At 41.5% G+C, this 13,975-nt stretch overlaps 1 protein-coding gene across 4 annotated transcripts in view; it reads right to left on the bottom strand.

The window, feature by feature from the left end:
• Kcnq3 (potassium voltage-gated channel subfamily Q member 3) overlaps nucleotides 1-13,975 on the bottom strand; it is a 266,192-nt gene that overhangs the window by 18,959 nt on the left and 233,258 nt on the right. For all 4 annotated transcript variants that reach the window (XR_003377500.1, XM_026782786.1, XM_005354542.3 and 1 more), the window contains exons 8-10: nucleotides 13,876-13,970; nucleotides 10,126-10,152; nucleotides 32-234 (exon numbers count right to left, since the gene is read on the bottom strand). Coding sequence is in view for 3 of the 4 variants with exons in the window: in XM_026782786.1 (XP_026638587.1) it covers nucleotides 32-234; nucleotides 10,126-10,152; nucleotides 13,876-13,970 (325 nt within the window). In the remaining variant the exon portion in view is untranslated. The remainder of the gene's footprint in view (nucleotides 1-31; nucleotides 235-10,125; nucleotides 10,153-13,875; nucleotides 13,971-13,975) is intronic.

Genomic DNA, 13,975 nt, shown 5'->3' with positions numbered 1-13,975 from the left:
AGAGAGAGAGAGAGAGAGAGAAGGATGTTACCTTCAGAACTCTGCCAGAAAGCGTAGGCTTTCATGCGGAAGGCGGTGCGGAAACGCTCTTTATTGTTTAAGCCCACGGGTTTTGGTTCTTTAGAAGGGCTTTCTTCTATGGCATCTACATTCAGAGGGGTAAATAGCTTTCCTTTAGTATTGCTACCACGAGGATTAGAAAGGCGAACCCGATCCAAGAGACCCAGCTTTTGGCTACAAAATAAGCAAAAGTGAACAATTTTCCTCCTTCAGTGCAGGTTCTTGTAACTTCCCACCCTTCCACAAAGACTCACATTCCCTTCTGAGGATGCAGGAGAACTGTGCGCCTAGGGAGCCAACCTGAGGGTGCAGGATTCTGTGCACCTAGGGAGCCAACCTGAGGATGCAGGGTTCTGTGCACCTAGGGAGCCAACCTGAGGGTGCATGGAAACTGTGTGTCTAGGGAGTCAACCTGAGGGTACACGGGAACTGTGCACCTAGGGAGCCAACCTGAGCGTGCATGGGAATTGTGAGTCTAGGGAGTCAACCTGAAGGTGCTTGGGAACTTTGCGTGTAGGGAGCTAAATGGATACAGCAGATAGTAATTTAAAGGGGCCAGGGACTCAAATCTTAATTTTAGCTCAGAGTTTTTACAGCTGATTACATTGTGAGAACATTTCCAATGTCTTCGGATTTCCATCTATGCTTATCTGGAACCTAAACCCGGGGCAAGATACACAGTAGTATCCTTTACCAAAACAACTTCAAGGACCTGCAGACAACCACTCAAAATTACACTATAGTTGGGTGGGGGTGTAAAGTGAGAGCAGGGGGGCACACTCACTTACATGTTTTCATAATTGTTTACTGGTTATCTTTATTAGTTTTTACAATACCTAATTGATTAAATCTCATCTTAGTATGCATGTATAAGAAAAAGACACAACATCAATAGGATTCAATATTATCTGCAGTTGCTTGGAATGGACCTTCCATGGACAAGACTGAGTTACTAATGTATAGTCACATACAACAAAATTTCTTCTTTCTTCATGCTCTTCTCTATATTAATAACTTCCCTTTTCTCTTTATAGTGATGGGCACAGGCAAATTCTCATCACACATAAATGAATCAAACATAAATGAATGACATAAATTACACAAAGCAGAGACCCTTAACCTGCATTCCACAAGCAGATTCCTCTGATAGAACCTAGGGGGTTCATGAGCCTTGGTGGGAAAAGTACACTTTTAAATCACTAACTTCCAATCAAAATTTAGCATCACTTTCCATCATTAATGTAACAGACTCATCCCTGATCCAATACTGTGAGCGCACTTAACCTGAAACCAGGTATGAAGACCATAAGGTTCACTAAAGAGAAGCTCTTGCTTGACTTCATTTCAACACTCGATTTCATAAGTACTGTTTCAGTACAACGTTTCTTCTCTAACTATACATTACATTAAACATTTTGGGTTTATTTATGCTGTGTGTATGTAACCATGTGTGTCACCGTGCACATGTAGAGGTCAGAGGACCATTTGAAGGAATTAGCTCTTTCCTTCTACAGCGTAGGTCCTGGAGGTCAAATGCAAGGCACCAGGCTTGTTGGCACATGCCTTTGGCTTCTGAGCCACCCGACCATTTGTAGCCTATGTATTGTGCTCTGCATTCCACTCCCCAGGATGCACAACAAGCTTTTCTTGTTTGCCAGTCCCTTTTCTTGCCAGGTCAGTCAACCTCATTATTACATGCCGTTTAAACTCTAGCTAAACATGCCTTCGTGAAAATTCAGCGCTCTGATCCCCTAAAGACATGTGGTTTCCTCTGTCTGATGTTTAACACATTTTATGAAGACTGTGCATTTCCATATCAGTTTTTTTCTACAAAGTCATAAAGTAGAAACAGCCTACTTGGCACTTCTGGATAGCTAGCATACCTCAGACATGAACTTCAGGTCAAAACGAGGCTGGGTGGATACAACTTGATAACCCATGTGACTGACCTAGGACACATAAGTGCATTTTTTTCTGGTTGCCAGATTCCTTATGAGCAAGACCTTCTATTTGCATTCACAGGGCTTATTATATGTTAAATGTGATAATGCATGGAAAGTACTTATCCCCATCTATGATACAGGAAGCCTCCACTAAGCGCTGGCTGTCATCGCTATATTGGAAAATAATCCTCTTCCCGTAGATGCATTAGAAGGCTGATGACATGTGTGGAAAAGATCAATGTAATTCCCTGGGGCATAAAGGCAGGGTTTTGTGTTTTAGTTTAAAAATATATATGAAGTGAGATGAGCTTAGGGGATTTATTTATATAGCATTTTATATTTACTTAATGCTTGTCTCCGAGCTCACTCTGCCTTGGTAAAAGCTAAAATGTGGAGATCTTAAACTTATATCAACTAAGTGAGGACAAAATTAATGACAGCCACTTTGTCCTGACCTGAAATTTCATCACAACCTCTGATCACCAGAAGGATAAGAAGAAGATCCTCTTCCGCTAGCAGTTCTGAGATTTAGTATTCATTTTCTTGGAAGCCAGATGCTTCACTGCTATTCCTGAGAGTCTGAATTGCTTTGGCCACAGTCATTTAACAGCCCACTGGTCACGGATGACACTTCAGACTGTCTCAGGAATCCAGATACACTGGCACAGAAGCCTCAGCCCCCGCACCTAAGAGGCTTACAGAATTCTTCCTCCAGCAAAGAGGATGCTCAGCTTACTTCTTAATTGGGTTGCCTGAAATCCAAGACCCCACAGGATAATGAAATGCAAAGCAAAGCTGGTAACTGAAACTCAACACTCATCTCTGCCCTTCTGCATATGGACCCCTGGTGCATACATAATCTAGGCCCTGTTCTTGGAGGAGAGTTGAGAAACTGCTGACAGCCATTTCCTTGGAAAGCAAGAGTCTCTGAATATGTGCAGACAAATAATCTCCACGCTTGGATTTGAAAAACTGGAAACAGATCAAGTGGGGATGGAAATGTAAAATCAAGGTTGTCTCTTGGCAGATACAAGTCCTGGATTCCAACATCTGATCATAAAAGCCAGGGAACTCTTGTCATGCTCAGTGTCACACAACTATCTGGTATTCAGATCTTTGATGAGCTCTGATGTCTACCTGGAGAACCTCCATCTCTTCTTACTTCTAAATTACCATTACTCTCATCTGTAGTGAGATGGAAAACATGGGCCCACATCTCTCTAGGGCACCAAGTCAGCGTGGGATACTATTAAAGCATATTCAGTCCTGGTAAAATTACTCTTAGTGCTAATGGTAAATTATATAAGTTCTGATTATCAGCACTCATTCTGATACTCATTTTCCTTCATAAAAGCAGACTTTGGGAGATGGGGCAAACCAATTCTCTAATTAGCAGTGAGTCTATCATCTCTAGCTTCCTTAGCTGTCTGGAGCAAAAAGGCTGTCAGTTAAGCAGCCAGCCCAAACACCCCCATACCATGGCCATACATCTTGAACTGCCCATGAACTTAAAAACTACATGACAACGCTCAGGGTCATCCAGGGCTGTTTTAAATAGTTTATATCATAAGCCATGCCTCACAGAGGTGCTGACAAGGCAAGGCTGTGATTGGGCTAAAACTACTGACTTTGATTATTCCAAGAATGGACTTTCAGGCTATATAAGCAAGCTGTTCAAGCTTCCTGAGCAAGTCACCAGGAGGAAGTCTCTAAGGACTGACCCATTGTTGTTGTCACATTTGGTCCAATGAAGGAAGGGCTTCTCACTGTGGGCGGAGCTGGTAGCACAAAGAACACAGCAGAGATAGCAGTGAGGTAGTGATGGCACAGACAGCAGAAGATCGCGGCCAGAGCAGCACAGGCTAAGAAAGCAGCAAGACAGTGAGTAGACTTCTCCCAGCTGAAGAAGATGGGTCTGAGAGCGCCAGTGTGAAGGAAAAGCTGCTGGGGTAGAGGATGGTGAGAGAGAGTAGAGAGCTGAGAACTGACGAAGAGTAAAGCAGGGAGGAGGCAGGGAAGGAAAACTGCCAGTCCTGGTCACCTACAGGGTTCCAGAGGACAGGTAAATCTTGAGGATCAAAGATTTCAAACAGACACCTCTCAGGCAGAGATATGTAACACTGGTTGCTGTCAACCTGGAAGAATCCCCATAGCTAGCCCTTCCTGGAAGCTTCAACAGCCACTATAATAAAGGGATGGAGAATACTGACTTCATAGGATCACACAGGAGTGGTGACACTTGTAGGACCCAATGGTCCCAATACCAGAAGCCTCATGAATCTTCAGTATCAGAGGGTTCCACACACTCCTACTCTCATCTGCCTATTGTTCAACACTCATTGATGTCATACACCAAATACCCATGAAAACAAGAGACACCAAGACTAACATAGAGCTTCTCCATCATTGGCCAGCTTCTATCTGAGTAGAGGAAAAGAATTTTGTCCATATGATTGCAACAATAGAAGTCTGAATTGTCTCTCCCTCCAAATAAGTCCAAGACCTAAACTATGCCTAGGAGTGTGATTTTTACAGATGTAACCATGTTTAAGTCATTCTGGAATAGGGCAGATACCTATTCCAGTGAATAATATCTTTATAATAAAAATAAAATGGAGATTTGGCACAGATATACTCAGAAAAAAGTTCTGTGAGAGGTAGAGGCATGGATTAGAATGCTGGAAAACTAAGAATTGCCAGTGACCACGAGAAACTAGGAAGAAAAGAACCATGCTCAAAAGTCTCTGGAGGGAGCATGGTCTGGGTGACATCTTGAGGTCAGACTTCCAGCCTTTTGAACTACAGTAAATTTCAGTTCTTTAAATCATCCACTCATCCAGTTCATGGTAATTTGTTATGGCTTGCTGATGACAGTAATATATCTATCAGTGACAGCTGGATGGCTGAATAAATATAGCCTTCAGACTTGTGGAACCAGGAGAGCTGTGCCAAGTTCTTCTGTCTTAAGGAATGAAGAGATCATGGGGAGAGACAATACAAGAGGCATGTATAGAGAGGAACTTCCTTTTTCACATTTTCGCAGACATAAAAATGGGGTTTCAATGCTCTTCGAAGAACCCAGAAGAATTCAATTAGTTTCCTCCCATTGGAGAAGGATCATAAGTGTGAATGGATACTGTTCCGCATTGTTTGATGGAGTCGCTTACATTTTAATGATCACTGTCCTTACGTGATCTTCCTCCAGCTTTCCTTGAATCATGATGTCAGCAAGGCCATGACACCCACATCCCTACTGTGACAGCTGGGACAGTGCTTTGTCCCAATGTTGCTCTCAAAGCCAGACTCGGTAGGTTGTATTATGAAATGTCAGGCCCAGAGTCAGCACTTCAATAAAACCAATTTATTGATTCCTCTCCAACATCTATGTCCCAACCTAATCATTACCCAGTGTAAAAGGTGTGTTATAAATAGCCATGGTGCCCCAATTGTTTCTCAGGGAAAATGGAGGCAAAGCCTTTACAACATGCCAGGGATCACTCAGGATACACCACTTTGGCCCAAATCTCACTTCAGCACCTCTAATAATGGGCTGCTTGAGACAGTGTTGTTGGTCTGGACAGCAGGACAAAATACTAATTGTATGGGGTCATACTCAAACCTCTTGTTTTGCACTGGGTAGCAATTTTCTCATCAGCGAAATTAGGGGATTGGTTAACTGCTATCAAAATTCAACTCTCCTTTCCCAATCACTGATTCTAGTGTCTGTATGGACTTTCTTGCCAACAGCATGCATAACTGTGAGTTGAATTTCATGTGGTGATGTCAGGGGGAGACATAAAGAAAGAATGGCAGCACCGGGCTGAATGTTCTTCTTTTGCACAGCGGGTTCTGGCTCTGTGCCTTTTCGGACCTCTACAGCCTCCTCTTCTGGCAAGGGCTTCAGCTCTGTGAGCCAAGCAAAACAGGGTAAAGGAAAACAAACAAGCAAAGGGATACCCGCAGTGACCAAGAAAGCAACTGCAAGGATTAGTTAGCACTGTGCTTGGGACCAGGACCTGTGGACGTAAACCAGCTGGGTCCAAGCCCTTCTTTGTGTCTTTCTATTTACAGACACTGTACAAAGTTCTTATCTCTTTGAATCTCAGTTATTATGTAAAAAATAAGGATTAAAAACAGTATTTTATTTAGATCATAGGGTGGCTGTGAGGTTTGATGTACACAGAACCCTACCTGGCAGACAATATTCATTCTTTCAAAGTTACAGCCATTACTTTAAATCCTTGATACAAAGAATAATCTTCTGCTAAATGAGAAAGACATAATCACCAGGCAAGAGAAAAGGAAGGTGTCTTGGATGATGTTTTTGTTCTTCAAAGACAAATACACATTCTGAAGGATGTTATTCAGAGTAAATTGTTTGAAAATACAAATTGAACAATGGGGTTCAAGCAAGCAGTTGTCAACATAGTTATCTTTTCTGAGCGTTTAGAACTCCTAGTTTCTATCACAAAGACACCCTAATTACCAGCAGGATGCTTGATGCCTATATGCTGAACACTTTACAAATGATGGTTAAAGTGGTGGCCAGAACATCAAATACTAGTCTCTCCCAACACACTGTAGAATAAATGAAGTTTAGTAAGGCTTAATATTGGTGTTCCTTGGTGTAATTTTATTACTAAGACTTTGAAATTAATGGATGAACTTTATGACTACCATTAACGGGAGGGAGAAACACCTTATTACATCCAGGAATTTATTTTCTCTCTTCTCTCACTTCACCCAAGTGGATGTAATGGAGTTTGTGATCCGTAGTAGTTTATTTCACTCTCACGTGTGAAAACATACAACAGGGATTGGCCAGCAGTAGTCTCTATTCTCCATGGAAAGAAATTGTCCAAGGCATGAATATATGACAAATTGGGTCAATATGTAGGGTTCCCTGTGTTTTTCTGGCTCATGAGTATTAAGTCTAAAGAGGAAAAACGAAAACATATCTTATTTTGGGTGTACTAGCATATACAGATTAATCAATACATGGAAAGTCAGCTATGAGAGTGAACTCATCCTGGAATGATCAGAGATAAAAGATGAAAGAGAAATACATACAGTTCTTATCCTAGTTCCCAGAGGCCTCTGAGCCTCCCTCAATGGATATGTCAGCTATTACATTTCTTTTCTAGGTTAAAGTAGTGTAAATTGACTTTATGATACTTGTATAATATAGACTTTGTCCATTCATTCATTCACCCACTATCCATACTTTCATTCACTGACCTCTATCTTTTGATTTACCTATTGGTTAATTAATTTATCCATCTTATATCTACCCTCTTATTCATCTACATTTAGTAAGGCTTAATATTGATGTTCCTTGGTCCAATATTATTACTAAGACTTTGAAATTAATGGATGGACTTTGTGACTATCATAGAGAATGACTGTTTTTTTTCTACTTGCTATGCATTTACCATTAATGGGAGGGGGAAATACTCTATCTTTTACTGTGTGTACATAAAGTTGACCAGATTTTCAGGTTATGTTTAGGTGACTCACAAGTATCCAGTCTATGAGAAAAAAGTAGCTAGGAAACAAGCATATTTGGTAATCATCTGTACTGTGAAGGACACTGAAACAGAATCAAAGGAAAAGACACTGACAGAGTGAGAGTCAAGAGTCAAAGGTCACTTTTGGCAAGGGATATAAGGCAGAATCCCAAGAGAAACTGACAAGAGAGTCGCATGATGTCCTACGAGAGGAGTTCTTGGACGATGGAGACTGCTCTAATACCAGATCATGTGTCTGCTGGCTTACCTGAGCTCACTTTGTATCCATGAACACCGAGGGAGGGCATCAACGACCTATGCTTTAGGGAGACTCCTTCCTAACAGGGTGGAAGGAGGATGAAAGCCCTACTCTGGCTATTTCTGTGTTGATGACATTGCAAGATATGTGAGCACTTCAGATCAACTCCTTTAAAGTGACATGGAGATAAAATAGATTACTATTTATCCACTCATCAAATATTTATGGGGTACATTTATATTTCAGGCATAGATTTAGCTTCAATACTGATGTGTGTGTCTGTAATATAATCTATATATGCATACTTATATGCTTTATGATAAAAGTTCTGAATCCCAACCAAGGGCATCACAATGGATGTATTCAAACCAGATGGGAAGAGATGGGAGGAGCCAACTGCTTCCAATTTTTTAAGAGAGGTGCAGCATGGCATACCAAGTGTTCAGCTATCTGTGAGCCTATCACGTGAGTTGTCTCTTTACATTTGGGTTAATCACAGAATTGTACACACCAAGAAAGAAGCATAATATTATCAGAGGCAACCATTCAGTCAACTCTATGAACTCAGCTGGGCTTATGGTCTACATGCAAGTCCACGTGAATCAAAACAATCAAGAAAGCCCTAAATAATCATTTTGTAAGCAGGCAAGAATGTGAGTCCCCACCAATAAGCTGACTAAATGATTCCCCTTCTTACCCTCAAGACTATATCTGGATCTGGAAAGGAACAGGAAACATAGCTGTTTTCCTCAAGTTGTCAAACCAACCTGTGGGCTGTTGGTTCGAGGAGGAGGCAATAGAATGAACTTCAGATATCACCCTGACTATATGGAGGTAACCATAAAGTAAGAGTGGAAGGAAAGCCAGTAGATAAGCTGACCAGGAAGCAGGAGTAAACCTTCATTTAAAGCATTGGCTTATGTTTGAGCATTTCATTGTCACCTTGTACCCTTCCTTCTTGGATGAAGGAACTGAATTCACCCTTCCTCAAGATCCTTGTCTACTAGGATCCAGGCTGTGTGTTCATACTTGCTCCCCTCATCTCCTTGACCAGTCTACCAGCCCTACCTGACGACTGTTCAAACAGTGGATATAGAGGATTGAAAGGCTTCTATCACCAACTAAAATCTTCTCTGAGGAGGATGAGCCATCAAACACCTAAGTCCAAACCTAAAAAAATTAGGGATAGATTTTCCTTTGCACCCTTTGACAGAGAGGAGAGTTCTTGCAAAGGCACCAACATGTTGGTAACTGTCTTTCAAAGAACCTCTTTTCTATACCCAGAGAAACTTTTCTATACCCAGAAAAGACTCACATGCACCTATTTGGTTCCCAATTAAATCGAAACCAGAAAATCCAATGCATATTTGGAATAACGTATAGTACTTCTAACCAGTCACCTACAGTTAACTGCAGTTCAAAAATGCTACATGGGAAGCTACAGAAAACACCCATTATGCTTAAACCAAGTACTGCTCTGAGGAGTGTGTTGGCATCTCTTAACATTTCATACTATTTTGTCAAAGTAAATCACCTTGCTTTATAACCTAGAACAGGGTCCAGATGTTGGGCATTTTCTACAGAGGGGTAAGAAGTTGATGAAAGTAGTCCTACATAACCCTGAACCTCTTCTTACCTCTGTGGCCACTGTAGTGCACATGACTTACTAGAAGCCCTCATGGTTATGGGTATCATTAATTCCAGTCTGTGTTTGTTTTCTGAAGTGTCATCTGTGATGTGAGCCCACGAAGCAAATGGAGAAAAGTACAATGGCAAACTTTTTAAAATATGTGCATGAAAGTTTTGCCTTCATGTATGTCTATGGGAGGGTGTCAGATGTTGGAGTCACAGAGAGTTGCTAGCTGACATTTGGGTGTTGGGAACTGAATCCTGGTCTTTGAAAGAGTAATCAGTACCCTTGACCACTGTGTCATCTCTCCAGCACCAGTGGCAAAGATTTTCAGATTTAGATCTGACTTAACATTTTGGTTTTGCTGCTCAATTGTATGAATCTGAAGGGATAGGTGAACCTTTCTGAGCCCCAATCTACTTATCTCCAAAGGAGAATAATAGGGCTTCTCTCACGTGATAATTGTAAGGATCAAGTGTGATAACCTGCTCAGAGCCTAGCTCGAGGAGCCAAACATTCACTATGCAGCTGTTGATATTATTCCTATTAAGTTGTTCTTAACTTAATATGGCATGAAAACAGCAGAGGAATCTGTGGTCAGCAACAGAGTGAGCATCAAAGACTAGCTATGACCAACATCGTTATCTAGCAGTTTTCCCCCATGCGGAACTGAACCCTTTCCCTCAAACAATGGTGAAAGGAAGGGCTTCATAATCAGAAATGTACCTGGCTGCTGCTTCCAGCTGTTCTTTCCTATAGAAGGAGGAGAAAAAGAAAAAAAATGTAAATGACATGAAATGGTTGCCTCTTGCCCCCACAGTCTGCCTCAGTATCACTCAGAAGGTAGAACAGGACAAATGGAATCAAGAAATATTCTGGAACAAGATGGTGGGTGTGGAAGGGAACCAAAGTATGAGGCGGGTTTTGCCATGTGCCCCATGCTCCTGCCACCACCATTTGGTCCTGTTGCTAATTCATTGAGAAAACAGGTGAGTGCCTACTCAACCCCAGGATTCATTGCTTGGCTCATAAGACTTCTTTTGTGGTAGAGAAGGATCAGGAAATCAAGACTGTCAAAAGTAGTTGCTGCTCTCCCACCCCTCCCTGCCATCATGGTCAATAGCATTACCACTGTGCGTGGTGACTGGACAGAAAATAGTTTCATGACTCTTCTCTTACCAGATACTATTTTAAGTGTTATTTATGGATCTGTCAATTAATCCTTATAATAACTCTAAGAGGTAAATACCATTATATCATTTTTCTGTTGAGAAGGTTGAAGGACAAAGAAGTTTAATAAATTGCCTGTGTTCTCAGACATGAAGCAGTAGAGTTCAGATCCCAACCCAGGCAGAGCATCTCCAGAGAAAGCCCTATAGTGACAGGGCCAGTGAACATGCTGGCGACATATTCCCCACTCTGAGTCTTTGCTCAGTTTTGCCTAGAATCCCCTACCCATTTTCTCTACTTGGAGCAGTCCTGCTCATCCAACAAGTCCACTGGGTTGGGCCTCAATTCAGACAGGGTGTTCTCGCTATGGTGTTACTCACAGTGGTTTCCTAAGACTATAATTTTAGAGATCAGTGTCTTTCTTTCCCTTTTGCTCAACTTGGATTCATAGACATCACCAGGGCAGACTTAATCACCATTGACTGAATCATAACCTGCCATGAATCAGGTATCAAGACAGATACTGTCATGCACCTTACTTAGTTTCAGAACCAAGCCCTTCAGAAACAGGCATTGTTTAGACAAATAAGCCTTGACCCAACCTGTGGGATGCAGGTGAGGATGTATCAGAGCATCACGTACTTCTCCCTAAAACAGCCATTTCTTCTCAGACACACTATGAAAGAGCAAGAGCTTTGGGCAGAAGAACTTGGCTCCAATCTTTCTTCCAGTATGTACTTGCTGAATCATATTAAGAATTAGCAGGGTGTTTTGTCTCTTCACTTACAAAAATGGCCACAGGGATGGAGAAAGAGAGGACCATGAGAAACCACAAACAAAGATATGATTTCTTTCTGACATAACAAAATTGCTCCGGAGTTAGTGTGTTGAATGATGCCTGACTTTGAGAATATAGTCAGAATAATTCTACTGTCCTATCCTCTTTTAGGTAGTGAAATATATCTCAATAAAATTATTATTAAAGAAGGAGTAAATGAAAGGGAAAAATCTTTTGGGAGGTAGGTGAGGACACATTAGTGTGCCTGCTTTTTTCTCTGTCATTAGCATATGGTGTGGGTTGGTATTCAGGGACATTCTTTTCCCAAAGGACTGCCTCATTTCAGAGTGGTTGCTAAGTGAGTTTCTCTAGTGACTTTGTACTTTGTCCTTGAAAAACAAAACGAGAAAGAAATGTTCCCTCTTAGTTTAAAAGCCATTCCCATATCACAGCAGCTGTCTGCAGCACAATGTAGCCTTCAAGTGTCTGACAGCCAGGACAATGTTGTATTTATAATAAATCAACCAAAAAGAATAGGCCCATTGCCAAGGCCTTGGGATGCACGGCTAATGAAATTCATCGTGGCTCTACATTTGGTCTGGGTACACATGTTCTTGGATTTGAGTCCAAGGTCATTCTGTTATTTTAAAGGGGGATACTGGCCCGTTTTAGGAAGGCTCTGATTTATGATGTCCCTGCTCCTAATCAATAATAGCAGCAGTAGAGTTTTAGAAACACAATTAGCAACATCCGAGTAAGTTTAATTAAGTTAGAAGATACAGTGAGTAACTCAGACTTATCCTTTAATTATTCATCTATTGCCTCTTACCCCTCCCACAAGTCATCGGTCCCCTTTATCTTTTTCATACCCTCTCTTTCTCCTCCCTTCTTAGCGCTTTTTGCCTTGGCTCATGCCATCAGACCTTCCTGAGAAGTGAACGCCCAATGAATGTGAGGCAGGAAAGGTTTTGTGGGGCTGGACTTGGAGTTCTCGAAGGTCATGGTCAGGTTTCATATTTTTATGCTATTAATATTTACTGATTATAAAGGTTTTAAGTAAAGCAATGGAGCACATAAATCCAGATCCTTTCTATCCCCTTAAATCTTTTAAAAATAGATTGATAATTTAGTGTGTGTGTGTGTGTGTGTGTGTGTGTGTGTGTGTGTGTGTAAACATGCACATGTATGTGGAAGCCAGTTCTTTCCTTCTACCTGGGTATTACACTCAAGTCATCAGGCTTAGTAATAAATGCCTTTAGTCACTGAGCCATCTTGTTGGTTAAACTTCCTTAAATCCTTAGTACAATATGGTGGTGAGAGTGGATGGATCAATAGAGGCCGTGTATTCATAAACCAGTCATAGATCTTATACTGAGCGTGTGAGAGAGTTGCATAGGTGTTGGGAGAGGCACTTACCTACTGTTGGGTTGTTCACTGAAATGGCAGGTACTTGTTTATGGAGCATCCTTCAGTAAGCATATCTCAGAGTGGACCCTATCCATGGATAAGCTAACTGTGCCTCTACCTTCTCTCCTAAGTCAGGGGTTCTAAAAGTCTAGCATCCAGAACTCTAGACTCAGTCCATGACATCAAAACACTGAAAAGGAAGAGCCTGCTTTAGAATCCAGACAACAAGGAAAGACTACCAAAATGTCCAATAACTCTGAGTCCTAGGTCACTGACTGGGAAGTAGAACCTGATATCATCCACCATTTATCCTGCTACTCTGTTTACAATGAGCCCTTATGATAGAATGAAACCATAGTTCCTGGTCAAGATGGGTTTGCCACATTTTTTTTTATCATTGCTGAAGGTGTATGTTGGCTCTCTGTGTTCAAAACAATGCCTCCAACTCTAATGCATCCCTACATTGGTGAACACTGACTCATCTCAGAGGACCTGTTAGGATGAAATGAGACACAGACTTGGAATGCAGTGGATGTCACTGCATGTTAAGCTCCTTCCTCTTCTTCTTACGCTAGCTGTGGGAAGAGGCTATTCACCTCCAAGGGCCTTTAGTTCAGTTTTCCAGCTGTGAGATTATGAAATACCATTAATAGGTTTCCAAAGGATCTTAGGTCACCTTTGCCCTTATTCCCTCTGTTGAAGTGGTCTGTGAGTGTATGCTATGGCCAGTGAAGGAATCATCACACTGTTGGATAGCTGATTGTACTGGCTTCAATTTCTTATGTCCTCTGACTATGTTTATACAGCTATTTCCTAGTGCCATGCTGTTTACCTCCAGCTTTTCACTGGGGCATCTAGAAGGTTTTGAAAACTAGAGATGTCTGGTTTACTTCTGAGGATTCAGACTTAATTAGGTCAAGCATGTCTGAATATCAAGGTTCTGTTGTTTTGTTTGTTTGTTTCAAGATTTCCAATGATATTAATATGTGGTTCATATTAGGGACCATTGTGCATTGCCTTGGAAGATATTCTCTGGCAAACCATGAGACCATGACACCAAGAACGGACTGTGGTAGAGGAGGTCAGACATACTCTGAGTACTCAGACAAATGACTACTTGCCTGAAAAATGGGAAAGAGACAACTGATTCATAAAATCTCCAGGTTGCCACTAGATCAATCCTATTGGGGTTGGTAGCATAATATCTCCAGGCAGCCTGAG

Source organism: Microtus ochrogaster, chromosome 15 (genome assembly GCF_000317375.1).
Source record: "Microtus ochrogaster isolate Prairie Vole_2 chromosome 15, MicOch1.0, whole genome shotgun sequence".
Taxonomy (NCBI): Eukaryota; Metazoa; Chordata; class Mammalia; order Rodentia; family Cricetidae; genus Microtus; species Microtus ochrogaster.
This window is presented reverse-complemented; position numbering and strand designations above follow the sequence as displayed.